The sequence below is a fragment of the Chaetura pelagica genome, unplaced genomic scaffold, assembly GCF_000747805.2.
Source record: "Chaetura pelagica isolate M959 unplaced genomic scaffold, ChaPel_1.0 scaffold76, whole genome shotgun sequence".
Lineage (NCBI taxonomy): Eukaryota > Metazoa > Chordata > Aves > Apodiformes > Apodidae > Chaetura > Chaetura pelagica.
In genome coordinates this window covers 9,476,204-9,501,638 of record NW_009970723.1, presented here as the reverse complement: position 1 = coordinate 9,501,638, position 25,435 = coordinate 9,476,204, and the positions used below count along the sequence as shown (strand labels likewise).

Here is a 25,435-nt window from a genome sequence, read left to right as displayed (position 1 = left end):
TAAGATGTTACATTTTAGGTATTTTTTATCAATTCCTAATATAATATGCATAAACTTGCCAACTAAAAATAACTAAATCCCAATCCAGAATATCTTGTTAAAAAAAATAAATTCACATTTTTAAGTTTTCTTACATGAGGGAACAGTGCACAAAATTACTACTGTGTGACAAAGAACAAAATAAAGAATATCCTGAGCTACAATCACAGAATCACACAGAATCACAGAATGTTAGGGATTGGAAGGGACCTCTGGAGATCATTGAGTCCAGCTCCCCTGCCAGACCAGGACCACCACAGAATCTATGGCAGGTCACTCAGAAATGCATCCAGGTGGGTCCTGAAAATCTCCAGAGAAGGAGACTCCACAACCTCTCTGGGCAGCCTGTTCCAGCGCTCCTTAACACTTACAGTTAAGAACTTCCTCATGTTGAGGTGGAGTTTCCTGTGCCCTATTTTGCAGCTATTGCCCCTTGTCTATGACAGGGCATGACTGAAAAGAGATTGGCCCTTCCTTCCTGACACCCACCCTTCAGATATTTATCAATATGAATAAGATCCCCCCCTCAGTCTTCTCTCCTCTAGGCTGAACAGCCCCAGGTCTCCCTCAAGTAAATCCCTGTCTCTCTTGAACTGGGGAGCCCAGAACTGGACACAATACAATAAATTAAAAATTTGAGTTTTGGTTGTTTGTTCAGATTTTTTAACTGATGTCCCAAGGATATAATTAAAAGAGGGAAGAAAAGTTTTCCCATGATTTCTTTTTAACCTGTTTTTTGGTTTGTGGGGCTTGGAGGTTTTTTTTAAAGGATGGTTGAAGCAGACTGACGCAGAAGAACATGACTGAATGTTTGTTGATGCTTTATGTCCTAAATTTTGCAACCAAATTTGCTGGGAGATTGAAGGCTTAATACCTTAACTTCCCCCCAGAATGCCTGCAGCTTCCAAAGTCACTTGTCTGAAATTTCCTGGGACTTGCTGAGCAGCTGAATGCTCTCCCTGCACCAGGAATCCAAAACAACTGTGAGAAAGTAGCCAAGAAGCCCCTCTAGGCACTCTCTCATTTACAGATGACAAGACAAATGGGCAGAAAAGGGACAGAGAGAATTAGATAGATGGAATACAGAAATAAGAATCCACATAGAGACTTTTAAACTTTTTATCCCATAAAAAAAATAAAGTAAATTCAGTGCTTTGCCTTTAAGATTAAGATTTTCACACTAAATTCTTGCTTAAATGGCAAGAACACCTCATATTGCAATTAAAAATACATGATGATGCAAGAGGTACTTTCAACATTCAGTTCTGTTATTATTTAAAGCAATATCCTCTGTCTCAAATCAAACAGTATACAAGCACTCGAACCATCCTGATGCATTCTCTCAACAAGCCACATAAATCCTATACTACAGAGAAATACTTACCTTAAATGTCACTGTTGCCTTTGTACAATAAAACCCAACTGAAATAATAGGATCTTTAAGAGACTGAGATTTCTGTTGATGTAGCATCGTTCCATCATCAGTTCCACTAGAATAATTCTCTTCATCATCATAACTCACAATAGCAGGAACAAATGACCAAGCCCAAGAAACCCATCCTTGCTGCTGATCATCATCTTGATGCAAATAAGGATCTTGATTAATATACTGTGTAGGATATTGCATTACTGAGCTTGTTTCATCTTCTGCACCTTTTAAAATAAAGACAAATTTCAAATAAACCATACTTGAAAATTAATTTATTATACTCAAAATTCTATTATGCAAAATTTGTCTAGAACCGTATTCCACATATCATCCATTAAATAAGACACTTTAAATTTCTGAATATTAGTTTTCCTCTTTGCAATAGTTTTATTATGGTACAGTTGCAGTGAGACCAGAATTTGTCAATCTATACCATACGCTTACAAGACTTCTTCCATTAAAGCCCCTCTGAAGTTGCAAATTAAAGCCTAATAAATTATTAAATATTATTATTTGTAGTTTCCCATTTCAAAATGAAATAAAAACTTCAATTGCCAAAGCCATAATAAGGAAAATGTAAACTCAGCACAGATGCAAAAGCTGAAGTTAAAAAACATCTTTCTTCAAGAAACAGCTATGCAAATATTCAAAGATGCAGGTTTATCTACTCTCAAAAAGCTGATATGCCACCTGTGAGTCAAAAAACCCAAATCTTGGTCTTCTGTATTAGAGATACCATACAGAACAAAACAAGGATTTCCCAAAAAATACAAGTCTAAGATTCATGATCCAAATGGGTAACACTGTGCATGTACAAAGAGCACAATTAGCATAGCCTCTCTGGCTTCATCACCACTCTTACAGGACTCCTGAGAGGTATTTACTCCAGAATTACCATAGGAAGTAGTGAACGCAGTACTGTTTCCTTAGGGGAAAAATACTGAATATATTATTTAACTGAGAAAATAAATAGGCATGTTCTATTTCCATGTGCATATTTTTAAACTAAGAGATCTCATTCTTACAAGCTTTAGAGCTTTTAGTCTAATTAGTCTTTAGTCTTTTAGTCTAGTTAGTTATACACTTGTATGGTGGATGAAAGCATAAGAAAAACACACATGAGAATTCTCTGCATGCGCTTAAAGGCATGGCCACCACCTCCCACAAGAGCAATATTATCTCAGAGATTATATTACAATCCAAATGTAAATTTTGAAACACAGGAAATACAGAAGAGGTGCACATAAAGTCTTGGAAACAGCCAAGAGGCAGAAATATCAGGTGCAAGAAGAAATTGCACAGGTATGGAGGCAAACACTATTTGTGCTTCAGACCCCCTAAACAGCTCTCTCTTCAATGTCTTTGGACTCCTTGTAACAATTTCATCACTACCAAGCTGGAATAATGGCAGCGGATAGTAGTCAGAGGGCTGCACCAGATCAGAGTTTCCTTTCAACATCTCTAATCTGAGCCCCAGGGAGGCAGCAGACTTCCCTGTGGGATGTGTCTGGTCCCTCAGAAGGGAGTCACCCACCACAATTACTCTCCTTTTCTTCTTAGTTGAAGAAGTCCTAAGGCATGGGGGTGAGTGACAAGCCCTAGGTGATTCACTAGATGGATCTACCTCTCGCATCTTCATCTGACTGGCCCTAAAGTTCCAAAGCCTCATAACTATTTTTCAAGGGCAACTGGGAGAGTGGGTAGAGAGGTGATTGTCCCCCTGTACTCAGCACTGGTGAGGCCACACCTGATCCAGTTTTGGGCATCTCAATTCAAGAGAGATATCAAGGTGCTGGAAAGAGTACAGAGGAGGGCAATGAAGCTGGTGAAGGGCCTAGAGAATAAATCTTACAAAGAACACTTGAAGGAGCTGGGAATGTTTAGTTTGAGAAAGAGGAGGCTGAGGGGAGACCTCATCAGTCTCTACAACCACCTGAAAGGTCATTGTAGAGAGGATGGTGCTGGTCTCTTCTCACAGGTAATCAGTGACAGAACAAGAGGGAAGGGCTTCAAGCTGCAACAGGGGAGGTTTAGACTGGACATTAGGAAAAAAATTTCACAGAAGGAGTGGTTAGACACTGGAATAGCTGCCCAGGGAGGGGGTTGAGTCACCATCCCTGGATGTGTTTAAGGGTCGTTTGGATGTGGTGTTGGTGGATATGGTTTAGGGGAGAACTTTGTAGAGTAGGAATGATGGTTGAACTCGGTGACCCAAGGGTCCCTTCCAACCTGAACAGTTCTATGATTCTTTGATTCTGGAAGTATTAAAATTCATCACCTCATCCATATTTTGCTCAATATAAGCTAAAAAAGCTACTCACAGCTAAGATGACATTATCACTAATTATGAATACCAAGCTCATTAAATAAATCATGTTGTAAAAAATATACACATTAGCAAAGGTCAGGAGTTATGTGGCAAATAATAGTTTTGGTGGTGACCTTGAGAATGCAATAGCTTTTAAATGTGTCCCGGCAGCATGATCTGTTCTTGGAGAATCTCAAATGCATATAACACATGTGCTGTCAGAGTCACAAATATTTTCTGTTTGACTTTCCTTTGCATATATTTATTATATAAGGAATGCACAGAAATGTCTAACGTACAGAAAAGAAACCAGTTCAATGCTTGTAAAAGTTCCTCCCTGTTTATGCTATTCAGTGACTGTGTTGCCAAACAATTTTATTTGAAAGATGTTAATTTTGGATCTATGCTATAGCAGCTATAAGCTGACTGCCACAAGAAAATTCATACTATTTACTATGCTAGTTACTTACTTTTTTTTTTAATGTTTAAATAGGTTTACTTCACATTACATATTAAAAAATAGTGGCTTGTGATCTATTGTACGTGCATTGTACTAGCTCAGCAGTACCTATGAAGGAGATTGTACCTAACTGGAAATGACCATCATCAGCAGAAACTAAAATCCCATACATATACCAGCTCTAGTCTGAAAGGTATTCCACATCCCTTTTTAAAAGCAAATGTCCTCCCAACACTTTCTAGTTGGAAATCTGGCACCACTGTAATTGTAGCACAAATACAGTATTACAACGAAGTAGTACTCTCAGGGATGGCACTTTTACATATTTAGGAGTCATCACACTTATTGTGCATGAGAAAACCCACTACAGTGATTCAGGTTGCCAGGAATCAGAACTGCAAAATAGTAAGACTTACATGTTTCTTATTTCTGCATGGAGAACATCACCTTCCCTGAACTCAAACCTCTGGATCCTACTAGACCAAAACACACTCCCACCTTATAAACACAAATTAACAGAAGAAAACATTATTCTCTTTTGTTGCTGAGTTGTATAGTCTGCCCGATATGGAATGTGGCTGTAACATGCAAAAGCTTCAGGTTCAACTCTATAGAATCTGCTTTTTCATAGTATGTACCCACATCTGTAAAACGAACTTCCCCAAGCTTCTACTCACAGTCTACCTCTCTTGTCTTACTGCAAAATTAAACTACCCTAGTGAAGAACTGACGGATAATGAGGAAGAAAATTAATCACCTTTCAAATTTCTTAAGAAAATCCAATTAAAGAATGCCACAGCAATTGTGCTGAATTAACACCAATAATTATTCTAAAGTGCTCCTCATTATATTACTTGGAGTAGCTAATCAATTATTTTAAAATTGCAATTTTTTAAATAAAATCCCAACCTCAATAAAATTAGGAGCAGATGAACAAATTACTTAAGGACAAGCTACAAAAAAAAGTGGCAGTGAATTTAAAACACCAGAACCAGGACAAGATATAGGAGATAGTTCTATTTTATTGGCATCAATCACAACAGAAGGGCAAGTACCTCCGGTTTGAGGTTAAAAAAGTGCAGATACCCAAAAGGCAGAGGAAGGTGTCAGCTGTCCAACAATTCCAATCCAAAAAGTGCTTTTGGTTCATATCCTGTATAGAAGTTCCAAGCAGATCAATAAGAAATACACTTTGCTCACTAAATGCACTCAAAAATTTGTTTGCATTCTACCATCTGCATTAAGCCGCTTATAAAATCAGCAGCAGAAAAACTGGTCTGATATTTAAGTTTTTATGCAACAAGGAAAAAAAAAAAGGTCAACCTGTGACTCACGCCCTTCAATGATTTAACCAATTTTTTTAGGGTCTCACTTAAGAAGGAGTATGTTTTTCAAGAAAAAAGAAAATGGCAAGAAAACATAAAGCAGATGTTTAAAAGGCATTAACAGAAATCCAGTTCTCCAGAACAAGGTTACAGTTCCTAAAACAATACAAATATGTAATAGAAACAAATTTAATCTACTCAATTTAGGAACTTTACAATTTGGGAAGAGTTCATCTTTACTAATTTTTTTAATTTGCTACTCATTTTAACTGCTGCTCATTTAACTGATGTTAACAGATGTAAGCAATTCTATGTGCCTGAACATGTATTCCAAATTAATGAAGTCTGGCCATCTCCATACAATATCTCCCACATGGGATCTCAGAAACCAGTTACAAAGCACTATTATAGATGCCTACAACAAAGTTACTTCACTGTCACACTGGCTGTTACACACCTGCACTGCACTGACCCCACAAGCCCTATTTCCAAAGTGTCTACCTACACTGCATCTTTACAGCTTGTTGAGATATGAACTGCAAGTGTACTAAGGGTACCAAAGTAAACAGGCATGGAAGAAGATCCAATAATGGAGCTAGATGACCAGAGGGTGAAACCAAAGAGTGGAGTGTGGGACTTAAAGGTCATTTACCCCACAAACACAAGAAAACATGAAGAGCTAAAGCAACACTATGTACCCTGGTACAATGATAATATGTACATCTCCATATCTTCACACCTCAAGAGAGGACAGACAAAAAAATGGAAGGACAAGAAAGATACACAGAAAAGTGTAATTTGGCACACACAACCTTTTATCCTGACATCATTTCAGTCAAACTAGGGATCATTTTCTTCACTGCTTAGTAACAACTCTCCCCTACGTTAACTCTTTCACAACAGTGCACAGCTGCTTTTCCTTAGTCAAATATGGATAAATCTATTCCAGTTCTCCCATTTTTATCCTAATAGAATATTGCAGAGTAATTTTCTTCTCCAGTAATCAATGCTCGCATAGAATTTCTTGCTGTCACAGATTTCACAAATCTGATTCTCTGGTTTTTTTTCAAAACCTGATTTTCTCTATAAACTCAAATATTATACACAGCACAAAGGTAGCCATATATTAATTTCATTCTCTTTATCTGCTCTTTGTTCCATTGGTATCCCAGAAGACTACCCACACCATTTTACCATCAAGTTTTCAACAAGGAGCACTTCAGCCCATTACAAATCTGAGTTTATGCAACATTTTATTGTGTTCAGTGTTGTAGAGGTGTAAACTACTTGCACTCACAGTCTTTTTCAGTTAGCTTTTTGAGAATAAAGATCACAACAGGGTCTTTGTGCTTTAGAAATCTTAGAAAGTGTCACAATACTCCTTTGGGATGGAAAGGTACCAAATTATTGCTATTTAAGAGCTGGGAAACATGCTTCATATGTTGGAATCACACCAGTCATGGATTTCATTCCATAAAAGAAAAAAAACAAATATAAATATATAACCACCCCAGAACTTTCATAATAATAATAATAAAAATCTCAATACAATCAGAGGAGTCAGCACCAGGAGCTGTTAAAACCATTCTCAGAAGCTCAGCAACTCATATTGCTCATGATCCCAGCTCCTCACATCTGTCCCAAGCTTCTTGCTCAGCAACTCCTAACACCATCATGCAGATCCATCTCAGCTCTCTGCCCACCTGCCCTGCACCCCTCCATCACCCATGCAGTTTTTAATTTCTAGTCCACTGTTCGCATTTCTTTGCTCAGCAAGTGCTAGACTTCCTCTGCTTGAGCTTCTTCTGTTCTTCAAACCTCTCTCATCATTCTTTACTCAACCAGTTCAAGTATTCAGTCTTAGATCAGCAACTTCAGCAACTCCATCCAACTAAATTCCAGCTCTTCCTTGCATCCTAGTTACATTAGCCAATTTTTTCCACCACAAACAAAAAGCTTATTCTCAAGTCCCAGCTTCCCACAACTACAACTGCTGGTTCTGCCACAGACTCTGTCCAAACCTCCTCTACTTCTGTATCTCTCTGTGCTGAAATACATCCAATTCCTCCTTTGCAATACCAGTACAGTAACATATCCAAGACAAGCAGGCAGCCCTTAACCCCTCAGAAGCAGAAGTCCTGTCTGGCCCAGAGCAGAAGCACAGTCCAGTATCCATGCTGTGTGAAGTGAATTTACATACCAAACTAAACAAAGTTTCTCCCAGTATTTCTGACCTGTAACTCTACCTATGTATTTTGAATGCTTTCAGCTTGACAGAATTTGAGCACATTTTACTCAGATAGCAAAATATACATTAATGACAAAGGCTACCCTGCAGCCTTGATCCTATGTTTGGGTATACAAGAATAACCAAACTGTTGCTGGAAGATTCTTAGACATGGAAGTGTGATCAATATCAAGTCAACAACGACTGAACCCAGTAAATTCTTTAAACTGAAAGGGTGGGGACTGCTTAGTAGTAAACACTGGGTTAAACTATTTGATGAATTTTCAAAACCCTTTCAGAGAGACATAAAAATATAATCTATAAAGGATGTCTGTATATTATTAAACTGTAAAGAATTTAGGCACAATTCCAATGGAATTAGTGTTGGATTTCATTAAGTATTACTCTTGGAAAAAAAAAATGTGGCTAACATAGCTAAGCAGATAATATACATCATTTATTATTGCACTTGATTATATTTTTTTTCTGAAAATAGTAGCACATTTAAAGTTTCCTCAGAAAAGTTCAAATCTGTGGTTGGAAATTTGGATGACAAATGTACCATGAAGTGCTAAGAAAGTGGTGTTTTTCCCTTCTAAGACACAAATATAATATGAAGTCAGAAGGAAAAAAAAACTCACAAATGGATGCTATGGCTAACCTGGTTTGTGTCAATTTGGCAATCCTGCTTGCTTAACTGCACTGAAGGAGAGGAAACAAATAATTAAAAAATTAAAAGTTTTATTTGCATGTGTGTACACATACCTGTGCATGTGTGTATGTATACCTACATAGACACTAAACTATGCAGGAAACAAGCATAAGTGGTAGTAAGGAAAAAGGTTGATAATAGTTTTAGCCATTGTGTGGCAACATCTTTTGCAGTGAAGATAGAAACTGACTTCTAGAACTGTTTCTGCAGCTCTGGCTTGGCCACCCAACAACTGCCCTCTGTTTTGTGTTCTGAAGGAGATAGTTGTGTCAAATAACTACAATCACACAAGTAAGTACAATGACAATGTTTGAGCACACTGTAGTTGAAAAAAATTACAGATTTCCTCCTTGGTAGTTCTTGTCATTGCAATCTTAGTCTAATTTCTGACACTTCCAACAACTCTGAATTAATCAGAGTGAAGTTACATGATAATTCTTTTCTAGATAGTTATTTTATGAAAAAACTAGGAAGTCACATTCACCGTTGTTCAAGAAAGAATACAAATAATTTACAGATTTACAGACAACTGCATTTCCACCTTCCTGAGGACAAACATATGAAATAAGCATGACAAGAGAGGCATTGCCGAAGATTTTACTAATATTTGGACATAAGAATCTCAAATTCCATTCCAGAAGCAGAAAAGACTGAGTACTTGTAGGCAGATGCTTTTTGTTTTAACCTTAAATTTTGCTTAAACTGTACTTCTGTTTTTCCACCCAACTCGCATGCTAAGCAAAAGCAGTCAAACAAAACCCACACACCTCTCTTATCCAACATCCATCCTCTTCCACAGTTAGAGCTGTTCATCCCAGTCTAACGCTTGCCTCTAAACCTTAGATCTTTCCATCTGAAACTCACTGCCTACCAGTCCCAACATTTTGATTCATATAGCTTCTCTCTTACTTCTGTGACTTTCCTGTATTCAAATGGTCCTAGTCTAAATGCATCATAACTCTGTGGCATAAAAACTTGGCCAAATCTGGGTGAACTTTGATGGGAACAAAAGAAATACATGAATGGTTCAAAGATAACCCTTTGTCTGAAAGCAAGCGTAATACAGCTTTTCATAGATAAGTTCTTAACCTTTTCTCCTGCAAATAGTACAGTTAAAACATTGGTTAGATACAAGGAGGTCTTAAAATGCATAATGATGTTTTTTCTAAAAACTTTATGCCTCAAGTATCAGAAGAAAATTAATATTTTCAGGATATTAATTAAGTACGTCTAATCATATGTTGTGTGTAACAAACTCCAGATTTCTTGTAAGGCAAATAGTTTCTAGCATAAAAAAAAACCTAAGTATTTTTAAATAAAAATACAAGAGAACTATTTACATACAACTGATTATTTGCTCAGTTCCACACAGCAGGAGCATGACAGAGAATTCTACATCTGGCATGAGACTGAAACTGTTATCTGTGCCAACCAACACTGAAGGCTATATTTTGGAGAAAAAGTCCACTGTTTTTATATTCCAAATTATTTATTTCTTTGAAATCAGAGAAGACAGCAATACAGGATCAATAAACAAATTATAAACTTACATAATTTAAACTTATCTATTTCTTAAGCAGAACAAAATTAATTAATTTAAAAGTTTACACTAAGTTTCAAACTGTTTCAATATTATAAACATAAGCATAGCTTAAGAGTGTTACATCACCTTCATATATAATTCCAAGGATTTTAGATATCTCTTCCTACTATCCCAGATACAAACTCAACCTTGGAAAGATATCCAAAACTTCTGTCTTGTGGAGATGAAAATCAAAACACAAATCTTTAACTAAGTTTCCAGTTCTGACAAGTAAATTAACTTAATTAACTTCTGCTCTACGAAAGCATAAAACCAAGAAAATTCAAAATTTGGAATGACAGCCCATTCTCCATCTTGTCTGTCACTTAGTGCCTGATAAATTACAAAAATTTCAGATTAAAGTATCAATGTTTGAGATCAAGAAAATCCTGATTAGAATACTAAAAAAATAAAATTATAGTACCATATAAGTCAACATGACTGCTTGAATCTTTAATGTTCTGTGTTTACATTTCACATAGAAGTGAAGAAATAGGGAAGTATTTAAGTTCTAATGTCTACTCAGAAAATTTATTTCCCTTAAATTTTAATATAAACTAAGCACCTATATGTCTTTCTTACATTGCTGAAATTCCTAACACTGAGCATCCAAAATCTGTTGTAACCCTGGCAATATGTGGCAAACAGCAGATGGAAAGCCATAACACTAAGGTAAAAAGAAAATTAACCCCTTATCTTTGCAATGTTCCTCAAAAGACCATGTCACAGTAAGTTACCCTGGAAGATCATGTAGAAGATGGAATACATGCCATATAAAAATAAAAAGTAGAGGAGAGTAGACAATGTAAAAGGACAGAACTACTGAAAACATGGAGCAAAGTAATACTTTCCTGTTTAGAATAAGTGTTGATATATCTATTCTCAGTAAAGTTTCAAAGAAAGGTGGAAAAACACATCACTTTGAAACTGGCAGCAGCTACATTTGAACTAAATAATGAAGTCAAAGTTGCTTAAGGACAGGGACCCTGTTGCATGACAGCGACAGATAAATCCAACATACCATGTGTCAGAACTCCTAGAAAGGTCTTTTTAGGTAAAGTTTAACTTCAATTTATTCAAGACCCTCAGAATACTTTTCATAACATAACACAAAAAAAAATATTAGAGCAGTGTACTCTTACACAGCACAATGGACTGGCTCTAACAGACTGCAGATTGCTGAGACATTTTGCAATGACTGACCTTGCCCATTTACATTTGTAAAAGGCAAAGAAATAAATGTTTTTAACATTTCTTTTTTAAAAATAAAAAATTGGACTTACCAGTGATATTTCCCAACATATCTTTAGAGTGGCAAATCACATCTTCACCTTCCCCATCTTTGAAGTTGCCTATTTCTCCATAATAAAGAGCAATTCCAAGTTGCATTATACGTATAAACATAGGAAGCTGCTGATCTGAGATGGAGAGTTTCAAACTTTCAACTAATGTGTGAATCTATAATATGAAAGACAACAAAAGCAAATAATAACAAAACCTTTTGATCATTAAAGCCAACTTTTAAGCAATACAACTCCATATTCATTTTGGAAGTGCATTGTATTTTCTAAAATCAAAAGCTGGAATACAACACAAGACAAAGGGTTGCAAACAATGACTGTCAAAAGCACACTCTTTGGGTTGCTACCTAAGAGATCTTCAGGTTGAAAAGTCAAGTGCAATATATTTTGCATACTTTATCTTTTTTTTTTTTTAAATTGTTGTTAAAGAAATTTTGAAAACATAAGTCACGGAATTGCATCCAAATAGACTTCTACTTTCACTCCAGAGCTTCATAAAAATCTCTGCATAATAAAGAAAACATAGATATACGGGTTGTAAAATACATTCATTTTGATTCTTTCCCACTCCAAACACTGTTTCAAGTGGAGAACAGGAGGGACGAAAAGGATTAATTCAAACTGAAGTGCAGAAAACTGTTTTCTCTGGATATCCCAGTTTAAACATGTAAAGACTGTAATTACTAGGATTAAAATGTCTTCTTCTTTAAACATTTTAGCTATTTTACTCAATATCTGAGAATATTTTTATGAATATGTGGTCATGCTATAAAGAAAAAAACCAGACATAAGAAAGCTATTTTCCATTAAAATGAGAGTTGCACAAAATATTATTGTAATAATGTTACAGTTTTAACATTAGATGTATTTCTAGCTCTAGGTTGTTTCTAAACGTTGTGGATGAAAATAAGTTAAACAGAAAGAAACTACACATCAGCATTGGCCTTAGTGCAATCCAACTCACAAAATATGAAAAATGACTTAATAAACAGTACTGCTCAGTTACAGGTAGGTAAAAATACAATAGTAAAATAAATGCTTGTGTAAAAATATGCTAATATACCAATAGGACTTCATTAATACACTTAAGTAAATTTATTAATAAAGCTACAGCCTCAGTCATATAGAACAAGTGACAACACAGTAGCCATTTAAACTGACTACGGGGAAGATTTTAGATGTGAAAATTCTGCTATTATTTAAAATTATCTGAAAAAGATCAGCACATAAAATTCCAAGATACATTTTTGAAATTAAAATTACTCCTTCAATATCAACTTTTCAGGGCCAGTTGATTAAAAGATGTCAATAATAAGTCTTTCTTGTGCAGACGAACAGGAGGGATAACAAGCAAGTAACTGTTCAGATTTGGAAGGAAAAAATATTATTTTGCCTGAAGATTTTTTAGTCACATAAGGGGCAAATGTCACAGCAAAGGACAGGAACACTAGGTAGCACCTTTGGCAAAGAACATAGTTACATTGTGGCTTGACTGAAATTATGTTACACACCTGAACCACTTCTATGATACTATTCTCCCATCACAATCCTGCTCCTGCATTGCTAGTGGAACTCATCTGCTCCTCAGTACCTTGACTCAACTCACCAAAAGCTGCACAAAACTTGTCCGAGTAGCATTCTACTAATGATGTCAACTTAGACCACTGACAGGTCAGACCAGTCAGTGCTGTCATAAACACTGGGAGGCAGGACTGACCTCATCAGTGCAAACTGGCTCATCTCTCTCATATCTGTCTCATTCCATGATGATTTCAAAAAGTAAAGCAACAAGAAGCTTAAAACCCTGATAATTTTACACGTGTTTTGCTGCCTCCCCCCACATACACTATTTTCACTCTAAAATTGAAAATAGGATCTTAGTGTTCCAAATTTAACAGCATACAAATGCATACTCAAGTACCTCAGAACTGTTCCCATTCAAAAGTCTTAAACTCATTAACCTTAGTTCAGCCAAAATTTTGCAATAGATGTAGTAGTCAATATTATACAGCTTATAACAATATTCTAATCCCTACAGAGAAACCAAAAGAGCATATGCTATTACAGATGTGGAAGTCTTGGAAACTTTCGCTCAAGACTGAAAACCAGATGTACTTTACCAAGTGAACAACACAGAGTATGAAAGTTTTCACTAAAGAGATCTCCATAGATTTGGAGAAAAAGATGGACTGCTGCTGGCTTTTGTCTTTAGCTGGGAAACACACCACCAGAATACAAGCTGCTAGCACTCAATATTCTACCCTTCAAACACACTGAAGCTGGATTAATCCCTTTTGCAGAAGTGACTCTGAAAAAACTTTTAGAGTCCTTGAATTAATTACATTAATGAAGTAGTTATCTTTACTGAAAACAGCTCCTTCTACTTCAATTTAAGAAAATACAGCTTTTTCCATTCAATTGCTTTAATTGTAAAGACAGTCTTTTTAAATAACTGTATCCTGATGATCCACAGCATACAATCTCCATTCATACAAAAAATCAGAAAGTTATGAAATGTAAGATTTGCTAGATGCAATCATTGCATAATGGTATGGCAGTGAAATCCTAGAAAAGATTTAAGATTTAAAAAAATCATTACCTTCAGATCATTAATCTTTGGATCATAACAAGTATTAATTCACTTAAATATTAATCTAGCATCCTTCATCTAAATGTTTTGATTTAATTGAAGGTATTTCTGAACAACTTCATATACACTACTTTAGGTTTCAAGACTGAAGAAAAGGAGAAAAAAAAATATTTTGGATACCTACTTTAATAATAGATGGCATTTTGGAGTTGAGGTTATCATAAGTAAAATGCAGACGAGTCCTGTAGGAACATTTATACAGCAGAGGTTCCTGGTAAAATTCAATTTTACCACTAGCATTTCTCTTATCAAGACACACTGTGCAGTCAGAAAAGTTGATCATCTTTCTCAGCACCAGATCGGTGGCTTTTAAAAGAAGTATACAGGTTAAGAAAAATATTGCATAAGAAAAGTAAGTTATGCATACATGTTCTTATCTCGGAGAAACCCATACACAACACAAGATAGTTGTGTGGTCATTATTTACATCATCAGCAAAATACTTGTTTATACAACTAAAGAGAATAATTCAATGTGACAGACTTTTTGAGCTGAATACTTAAAAAATGAGGACAATTTAGTTACACCCAATTCAAATTTTCATCCCTTCACTGTACCTTAGATTGTTTACAAAGCAAGAGTATTGCTTCAAGTGCAAGCATAAGACCATTAATATTACTCTCATTATTCTTCCAGAAAGAACATTGCCTGTTTTCTCCCAAAGTTTTCTTCTGAATGTTCCAAAACAAACAAGAGCTACTATAGTGATCTTAACATATTTTGTAATTTTGTCATATTACTTTGCAATAATTTTAGCCAGAACAAAGAAATGGGTCCAGTGATTAAATTCCCTGTTCCACCCAAGAACAGGGCCCAAATTCCATTTCTACCAAATGTCAGTAAGAACACCAAGATTTAAAATTGAATGTTGGTAGCTCAAAGACTGAGCCATACAAATGCTGAGGACCAAGATAAAAATAAAAAAAAAAACTTGGTGGGGTTTTTTTTTCCTGAAAATGTGAAGCAAAATAAAGCATGGCTTGCAATTAGTATGCCACACTTAACTACAATGCAGCACATTTACTATCTCTCTAGCCAGCCTGTTTAGAGTTTTAAGATCATAACAAACAATTGCAAGAGAACACCTTAAGATGCTACTGCTCATTCCCAAAAATAGAAACAGATTGCATAAGCACTCACTGCCAGCAGCAAGCACAAAATGAAACACAACCACAGGATGGCAAGTAAGAGCACAGAGGACTACAAAACATGCTGTATCATTCATTATCTGTGATCATGCAAGTATGCATTAAGGAACAATCTGTATTACTATAACTGGCTTTTCAAAATGAAAGACAAGGGAAAAACTGGTAAGAAACGAAGGCAGAAAGTATCATACTTCTGACAAAAACCTTTTTATTAGACTTTCAGATTGCTATATTGAGAAACTCCACTGTGATACCTAAAACCAAAAAATACCTACTCACCAGAGATGTCCATGAATGCACGATCCCAAAACTCATCCACTGTATAGCATTCAGCAGAAGTGATATTGACAGAGAGAACAATATCATCCTCCACATACTTTAATATGAGATTGTTGATCACAATGTTGACGTTATTTACAACGCGCCTAATCAAACTCTGAACGTAACCTATAAATAAAACAAATTATTAGGAGTTACAAGGAAGACAAGATGTCTAAGTCATTTATTACTAAAATTATTATGTCTAGCTTGTATTATTTTTTAAAATAACAATTAAAATAATTGAAGTATCATTGTCTTTTATTTATTTTATTTTTTTTAATAAATAAAATCACAGTACTTAAAACTCTTCCAAATAGCATTTGGTTAAGTCAAAGAGCATCCTGGAAATGCAACAGGGAAACCATAAAAACAAAACTGTGTTACTTTAAGGTATTATTTTTTGGTGGCAAGAATCAGTATTTAAATTCAGTAACAAAACAGAAGACTCTGGATTATTGTAGACAAGAATTTTAATGACAGTGACTTTTTACATTAAAGATATTTAGAAATAAGTTTGGAAAAGTGAACATCAGTTGCATCCTACTTCTCACGTATGCATATATTTTTACTATTTGCCCTCTCACCTAGATTTAAAAAAGATAACTGAACATTAATATGCCTAGTGCTTTTTTTCATTCTGAAAGCTAATATATAGACATCAGGCTCAATAAGACCCCTGTGAGGTATAACAAAATCAGTTTCTGTCAACAGCCCAAATAGTAAGCACCTGCACTGAAACCTATTGGGAAGAAATCAATTCAATTTTTTTCAGAAATAATGTGATTGGAAAAATGATCTCATCTGTGAACTCCCAATATGTTGTAAACACTCATATTTTACCAATATGGTAAAGAAATTAAATACCCATATTCTACCCATATTCGTACACTTTTATGTACACTGAATGTAACAATGGAGCTAACAACTCATTTGTGCTGGAAAAAAACCAAGCCTTGAAATGTCTTTGTTTTAAAATTTATAACATTACTATCTAAAAAATATGTATAGTACATGATATAGAGGCCCAGCTTGGTAACTATGCTGAGAGAAAAAAAAAAAAAAGTTAATGATACAGGCTTATATCCACAGGCTTCAAGAGTAGTTTTCTGCAACTTACATTAAGTAACACTGACTTACATCAATCATTTTAATTCAAATAAACTTAAAATTAACATCAAAAAATTGTGCACTCAGACTCAGGTTGTTACTTCCGTTCTACTCTGCTTCTTCTAGTTATCATTTTCACACTCAAATATTACTTTTCACCTTTAAATATATGGAATGCTTTATCATAAGTGATTTTCTTCAGTTCCCCAACAGCAATTTTACACAGTTGACCTATTTTTTCCTTTTGCAGCATTCAAATCCTCCAACCACCTCTTCTATTAAATGCAAAATATGCTTTCAGCTACCACTAGCAGACAATTCAGGTACATGACAATGTTCTACAGGTATTTCAATATTAAAATCATAATTGTAAAACATCTATCATTTTCTTATCATAATTCACCTTCCTCCATTTTATATGACTCTTGAGCATGCTACCCTTTGAGTAAAGCTAGATCCAGCAGAAGAGAAATGGCATTTTAACATCTCCTGCCTTCTTAATAAGATTTTAATTTTTCTAAAACAACATCTAGAAAATGTTTCAGAACGTTATCTACAGAAACAGGAAATCCAGAAACACAGTGAAAGTCAACATTTTGACACCTTAGAACTATCACACTTCTAACATAATCTTTTTAAAAACTACTGAAAAATATGTGGAATAATTTGATTTTAAGGCTTTTCTCACTAACTTCTTAAAACAATAACATCTTTTTAGATTATATGAATTCAGAAGATCTGATGTGTTACTTCAGTAATTAAGGGGTGTAAGAGACCCATATTCATCACTAGAGTTGTGTAAACTGACCTGCATATAAATAGAAGCTGGCACAAAGCATTTAGTTTCTTAAATTCAGCATAGAAATATTTAGTACACTATGTAACTAGTAACGATAAAATCCTAACCAGATATGCAATTGTGATTTTAAAGCAAGCTACTAATTTTACTAAAGACAGTGAAGATGTCCCTCCACAGGTTCAAAAGTTTTTTCAACATTTTGATGTCAAGGGTCTTTCAAAGTCAATCTAATTCAAAACAATGTAACAAAACATCAGCAGGTTCATGTATAATTCAGGTTTTGTTTTTTTAAAAAAAGGGTTTTGTTTTAAATACAGGCAGGAGTTGCTTTTTATCCCTGCAATTTTTAAACATAACACCATGACCATCTTTGCTACAAACTCTAGTACTCTATAATGAAGTGACTAAGAATACTAGAAAATTTATAGCAGTAAATTCTCTCCCAAGGCTCTACACAAAATCCACATGTACATGTTTTCCAAATTTTCCAGAACTTGGTAGGCTACGTTGTACAGTAAAAGCCATGAATGCAGTTTCAGATTGTAGCACCACAGTCGACCATAGTGGTCTACTGATTAAACAGAATTTATATAATCAGATTAGTCACATCTAAACGTATTAAGTTCATAGCAACATTGTTACCAAAGTTACATTTTTAGCTAAGCTCTGCCTAGCTCCATCTCTGAGAACACAGCAAAGTTAAAAGATAAATAAATCTTTCAACAAATTACAACAGTAGTCTGATACCTCCAAAGGCTAAACCAAATCTGAAGCAGATGATTCAATATCTTATTAAAATCCAAGATGTGCAAAATTAAAGCTTCGCCAAGCCATATCCTATACCACAGAAGAAAATCTTCCCATAAAGGAAGCCTCCCTGCGCCTCAGGGAGGCTGTTTATCACATAGGACTTCTATACTAAACTAGGTTTTATGCATTTAAAAAAACCCCAACCCAACTATATAAAGAGAACTTCGCAACATGGAAAGTAATTTACAGTCCACTCAATAAGGTGAGCTTTTCACCAATGCTCTCTGAATCATTAGACTTTACTAGCAACATAATCTGCCCAGTTAAAGGAGAAATGTAATGACAATGCAGGAGGTGACAGTGCCCTACAGTTTCACAGAAGCACAAAGTACTGCTACATAACCTATTAAATAGTAACATAGGAACACACTAGATCTTGTAATTTGCTACAGTACTGCAAATACAGTATATGCAATTCTTGTGAGCACAATAATCACTGAGAACCACAATATGATCATAAAAGATGACATGCAAACCAATTTTCAATGTGCATGTTGTATCTGGATCTGTGGAAGCACATCTTTTGGAATGTTTAACTTCATCAGATGTCAGCATTACAATAAGCAGAACTCCAGCCTTTCACTAACACTACAACTTTCTGGAAGGTCCACAGGTAATGCTGGATGAAAAAAATTTGAAAAACCAAAATCCTTAAACTGTCAATGAAAGCAATACAATCATCCCAGTCTAGGTGAGACCCAAAGAACTAAACACCAAGGAACTGCTGGAGCTGAAGCGCTGTCCATGGTAGGACACAGCAGATGCCAACAGTCCTCCCATTCCAAAACCACTGGAATTTATGGCATCTCAGGGCTTTATGAGAGCCTCCAGACCTGGCTCCTCAAGCACCCAATCCAAAACAAGATGATACTCTGCAGTATATATTATTCCACACACTAAATTCAAATGTTCTCTTTTGAGTCAAGGCAAGTATAAACTTCCCATTAACAAAAGACAGAAAAAAGCCTAACACAAAACTCATGTCTCTAATCCATCTAAAATAACATGCACCAAGAAAACAAACAGCAATTCATTCTAGTACTCTCCAGTTTCATTTTTCTGCACAAAACACCATATATACTACAAATTTCTGTGCAAACTCAGAGGCAATAGCCATTAAATATTTATATGGTATAAAAATGCCTGAGGAACTATATATCTCCAAGTCCAACTGAGTCAAATTTCACATCAGAAAACACAAAGTGGTGAACATCTCTACCAGTAGACAGAAAACTCGATAAGAAACATCTCTCAGAATTAGTAATCTCTTAAAGAGAAAAACCTTACCTTTAAAGCCATTACAAGAATCTGAAAACAAAATGTCTGAAAGCTTACAAGAACTGAACGTGAACGACTGAGCAGTTAATTAACAGTAGAAATCACAGAATGATCTGTAACGGAACACGAAAAAGCAGAGGATAAAATCTAACACGCTACCCCTACCTTATGTTTTCCACACTAATCTATCTTATGCCATAAATCAGTTCAGTAAATTTAAGAATTCAACAAAATGGAAGGAAAATATGTAAGGATTAACAATGTTTTATTGCAACTTGCTTGTGTTGTAAAACATTCAAGTATTTCACTCACCTCTAATGCGTATAGTTGGACAGCAATATGATAGTATAACTTAGACATCACAACCACTTGAATGAAATTTAGGTGTATTTTTTATCACTCAAATACAATGCAGCATCTGAAATTATGGATTACCTGGAGGTAAATCAGGGTCAGGAGAAGCAGACTGCTGAACTCGTCGTGGTTTTACTGCTGATTTCGTGCTTTCTGTGGTACTGCGGTTTGTTGAACTGGAACCACAACTTTCGTGGTCTTCCTGCTAGAGGAGAAGAAAGCAACTTAGTCAAACAAACAAAACAAAACAAACAAATGAAAAAAAAGGGCAAACAACTCCTAAAGATTTGGAAAATTAAAATTCTGTTAGTGTTTTTCCATCTATTCAATCCTGTACAAGCCTCTAACTAGAGAAATTTTTACACAGCTAGCTGGAAAACAAACAATTATTTGCAATCAATACTTGAAATTGTTTAAGAAAATTCCTCAGTCATTTAATCATTAATTTCAACTGAACATGTCATCTAGACCCATTTCTGCTGAAACATTCCTTCAAATGGAAAGAGGGCTGCAGACTACCAAAAAAAAAAAAAAAAGAAAAACTACCAAATTTTATGAGCTTACATGTCTACTCATGAAAACACCTCAGGTGGTCCTAAGATACCAGAGTCATGTCCTTCCTAATGCAGCTAATTGAAGCTGATTCACAAAGCAAAATACTTTTAGAAACTTCTAAAATAGTAAAAGATGGCCCCAGAAAGGATAAATGAACTCAGGACACCCACTCATCTTGAGCTTCCATACAGCTTATTTACCTTACGGAATTCAGAAGCAGGAAATATGGCACATAATCAGAGAATATGACATAAGCCTCACAGGATGAAATTCACAGAAACAAAAAAAAAAAAAAAATTAGTTGAATATAGGACCTTAAATACCCAACAAGTATTCCCATTACATTTCAGAATGACAGATTAACTGCAAGACATGAGTGCAAGAAAGCCAAGAAAAGTAACAGAAATATTCTTGTAAGTGTATCAGAGCAGGCTAGAGAGGAAGTAAATTCTTACAACTTTTGATCCAAGCCAAATTACCTCTTCAATGGATGCAGTCTCTTGCAGAAAAAGAGCTAAATGCTCTCTGGGTCATAGCACTCCAAGGATCACACAACATATTCAGAAAAAGAAGGGTTTGGGGAACAAATGTCAAGTGCTACAGTATGAAGCTACAATATTATTAAGTCCTCTAATCACCAAAAAAGCAAACAGCTTAAATTGTGCTGGGTTTTTGTACGGGATCAATCATGTTTTCCTGCATGCTGCCCATTTTTACTACTGTGAGAGACATTACAACTTGGAATCTTCACGTTATTTGTTTATTAATGTTTCTTGCATGAAAACAAAACAAAAGTTACATGTAATGATATATTTTAAATAGAAATTCACAACTTCAAAAACTACTGTAGAGATAGTTCTTTTCTTCTGTTCCATATTTAGAAAAACAAGACACAGTGGGAAAATCTCTCTTAATGTGGAAATACCACTTTTACTAAGAAAAAAATATTATGAGCAAAATAATCTTATCTTGAAAAAACAAAAAATAAAAAAAATAGAAGGCTGAATTTACTGGGAGATACTGCAGAAGATAGACCCATTCATACATTAGAAGGCTGGAAGCTAGGTTCTGAAAGACGGATGAGTTACCATATAGAATTTGAGATTTTTCAGACATAGAACTGAAACAAGTTTTTAATTTATGGTTATTTGGCCATACAGGATTTTCCCATCCGAGTGCATGAAAAAATGAAACAAGTGTTTAGCATCAAATGTGTTTGGAGGGCATTTGTTTGCTTTCTTATCTTTGACAGTCTTCTGATGCTTTTCATTGAGGAATGTGTCTCCTAAAGACTGACTCAGAACTTCTAACTACACTGCAACTTCCGAAAACACCACTGTCTTCATGACCTGCCTGAGCAATAATGACAGCTTGAAGCTCTTGCTTTATCTTTAAACTGGCATGACAGAAGTCTCTTCATCAACAGGTATACTTTATAATCAGAAAAGTTCATTTATCTTTCAAATCTCCAGCTTACCCAGAAAAATCTGATCATAGACTTTTAAGCTAAACTTTTAACCATACTCTCTGTCTTGGAGACTAATTCATATATAGCATGAAAATAATTTTTCAGATGAGTCCCCATAAGGTTATTTATGTTTTGAACTTGCAAAAAAACCTGAGAAGTCTGTGTGACCAAACAGCTCAATTAGCACATTTCCTTCTTTCCTGAGCTCACTTGTGGATTGTACAAAATGTTTAACACTCAAAGATGAAATAAGAGTGGTTTAAACCTGTACCACTTTCAGAGAATTAGGAATACACACTGGTACACTGGGTTTTCAAGGGTTTTGGTTTGTTTTAAAGAAAAACAGCAGAGAACTCTTAGATTGTGTTAATTTTGGAAGAAATTCTCAAATTTTAACCTATAAACAAATTAATTTTGTATTTCCCTAAGGTACAAGTCTGTTGTGATGGAAAAACATTGCAACCATTCAGAGCAAGTTAGCCCTAAAAGTAGCCAAAACTTCTGTTACGTCTACATGTTCCAAGATGGTGCCAAAAATGCGGAAAATAAACATCTATCTCAGAAATACATCTATGTCACTTAATCCACATGAAGTAACAGAGTATACCCATATTTAAGAAGACTTCAACCTGACCAAACATTTGAAAAAGTTGTTTTTTTTTAATCTGGGATAACATCCATTCATTTCTTTATATTATACAATTATCAAAAAGGTTTTGGAACAGCACAGGGGTGTTGGGGAACGAACACACCATTTTTCACAACAGCTACTGAGACATTATAAAGCAAATTTTTTCTTCTTCTATTACTGTAAGATAAGAGTAACCATGACCTTATTAGGAACTACATCGCTACATAGACATATATCCAAAAGCTTTCTGTATCTGCACGCTTCTGCTGAACATTAACTTTAAGAGCACACTATTAATTTCTCAAACATGTGGCTGTCTCATAAGCCCAGAAGTAAAACATGTTCATTAAAGAAACGGGAAAAAGTTCCACGTGAACTGCCAAAACTAGCATAATTATGAAACTATTTAACACTGGAACCAACTAGAGTCACACACTGTATCTAGATCACAGTGATGTCATCAGAAACACCCAGCCAAAAGGCACTAAAACTACTGCGCTCCCAATAAATCCACCTCACACCAGACGACAAACATTTTAAAGTCAAAATTATGCCGGCGGTGGGAAGGGACCTACATTCTAAAAGTGCCGATAATTATAGAACTATAGTTATAGTATGAGATTTGAAAAATGTCCATTCATTTTAGCATTAACAAGAGTGATTCCAAAGAACAGTCACAATAGCGGAAAATTAGATTTAAAAAGTTAATCATATATCTAGAGGTGATTTTTTTTTTTCTAATAACATTTACAGAAACATATTTTCCCACTACCTTACATAATAAGTAGAAGTTGTTTTATACCTCAGATCAGAACAAACAGAAGCTTGCACAACTAGGTTCCTTCTTCCCTTTTGACAAACATGTCAGACCATGTATTCAGCTGAAATGCTTTTATAAAGCACTATGGTTACTTCTGTAACTATGCAAGTCACAAGTAACATGCCAACGACACTGAGGCTAGTACATTTACATGCAAGTTCCTCAATTTTCTATTGCAATATAAAAGCTATTGCAAGGTTTAAAGCAAATTACAGTTGACAGCGCCTGAACACATCAATCTTAACTACCTAATGCACAAATTTGCAGAGTTCTCCATCACTGTTTTCTCTCTTTCTTTTGCTCTTTCTTATCATTTATTATTGCTAAAACAACATGCTTAAGATCTTTTACAGGTGAGTAAGAGATACTTATTTCTGTAAAGTGTATCTTAAAATCACAAGATGCAAAAAACCCACAAGAGAGGAAATAATTTTCCACTAGCGGGCTGTGCTTATATAGCTGACAAGTTAGTTGCCTGCAGCAAGACTAAAGTAATACTCAAAACATACTCATTCTAGCAAAGCCTTTTATGCAGTCTCCTGCACAAACCTTATTCCCAAGTTGCTGAGATATCAACTGGATAGTAGGAGATGAGCTGGGTGAAAAAAGTGGCTGGACCACTGGGCCCAAAGGGTTGTGAGCAGGGGTACAAAGTCTAACTGGTGACTAGCTTCTTGGGATCAATACCAAGCCCATGGTGCTTAATGTCCTTATTAAAGATCTGGAAGATGGGATAGAGTGCACCCTCAGCAAGATTACGAGTAGTACCAACCTTGGGGAAGGAGCCAATGCACTGGTGGGCAGGGCTACTATTGATAGGGACCTTGAGAGGCTGAAGAAATGGGCTGCCAGGAACTTTGTGAAGTCCAGATGCAAACGCTAAGTCCTGCACCTAGGATTCAGGTACTCTGTGTAACTGAAGCAACTAACAGCCAACTTGCTAGAAAGCAGCTTTGCAGAAAAGAATCCAAGGGTCACAGTGGACTGCAAGTTGGAAGTGTGCTCTTACTACAAAGACCAATTAAGTGCTGGGCCGTATTGGCAAGGGTGAAGCCAGAGGCACAACACTCTTTGGCTCTGGTGAGATGTGTGGAAGATTGCACTAGGGCTCACCAGTACAAGAAGGACACGGGCATACCAGAATCAGATCTAACAGAGGGCCACTATGGTGATTAGGAGACTGGAGCACTTAAGTTCTCCCTTAAGAGATACTGAGACAACTGAGGTTGTTCAGCCTGGAAAAGGGAGATCCTACTGCTGTCTACAGCTACCTACTGGGAGGGCAGAGAGAAGATGGAACCAGACTCTGTGTCTGTTGTCACTCATTCTCTCACAGTACACACCTTTGACAAATCTGAAACAGGCACTTCCAAACAGAGCTATGGAAAAGCTTTTTCACCAGGAAGGTGATCAAGTATTGGAACAGGCTGCAAACGTGATAAAACCAAGAAATAATTTAACACAGTGTCAGTCTGTATTTGCATCTTCTTTCATCTGATCTCAGCTGATGTTAGAGAAACAAATAGAAACAGTGAGCAGGAATGCAAACTAAGACACCTGTACTAGACCATGTGGTTACATCCATCTCTTACTCTGCTATCATAAGCCATATTTTGTTAATTTTATATTAACACAACACACTGTGCCCTGAAATAGAGGTACGAGTTAAAAATCCAGGTGAAAGCTGTGGGCAGCATAAAATGCTGCCACTGCAGCCCCATCTGAAAGCTGTAGGAAGTCCACTACACCAACACTGCAGAATAGGCTTTCTGCCTATTGATTTCTGGGCAATAAACATCTGCCTGCGGTGTTGCTACTGTTTTGATTAGCTGATTATCTGAGGTATTTGGGAGGAAAATTCTTCCGCTGACAAGAAAGGAAGCTGTCACAAGTCTGAAAGTGTATGGTGATAAGGCCACAGAGCCAAAGATAAATAAAGCAGGCTACTCTCACCAAGTGTTCCTCAGAAATACTCCTGAGCTGGTTTTGGCTGGGATAAGAGCTGATATTCTTCATAGTAGCGAGCATGGGTCTTTGTTTTGGATTTTTGCTAAAAGTAGTGTTGATAGTGCAGAGATGCTTTCACTACTGCTAAGCAGGGCTTACACAGA

At 35.7% G+C, this 25,435-nt stretch overlaps 1 protein-coding gene across 2 annotated transcripts in view; it reads right to left on the bottom strand.

Annotated features, from left to right (window-relative positions):
* Positions 1–25,435, bottom strand: part of VPS13B (vacuolar protein sorting 13 homolog B (yeast)) — a 429,191-nt gene that overhangs the window by 376,255 nt on the left and 27,501 nt on the right. For both annotated transcript variants that reach the window (XM_010006448.1, XM_010006447.1), the window contains exons 3-7: positions 19,932–20,052; positions 15,461–15,628; positions 14,158–14,339; positions 11,366–11,540; positions 1,424–1,692 (exon numbers count right to left, since the gene is read on the bottom strand). In XM_010006448.1, the coding sequence (XP_010004750.1) occupies positions 1,424–1,692; positions 11,366–11,540; positions 14,158–14,339; positions 15,461–15,628; positions 19,932–20,052 (915 nt within the window). The remainder of the gene's footprint in view (positions 1–1,423; positions 1,693–11,365; positions 11,541–14,157; positions 14,340–15,460; positions 15,629–19,931; positions 20,053–25,435) is intronic.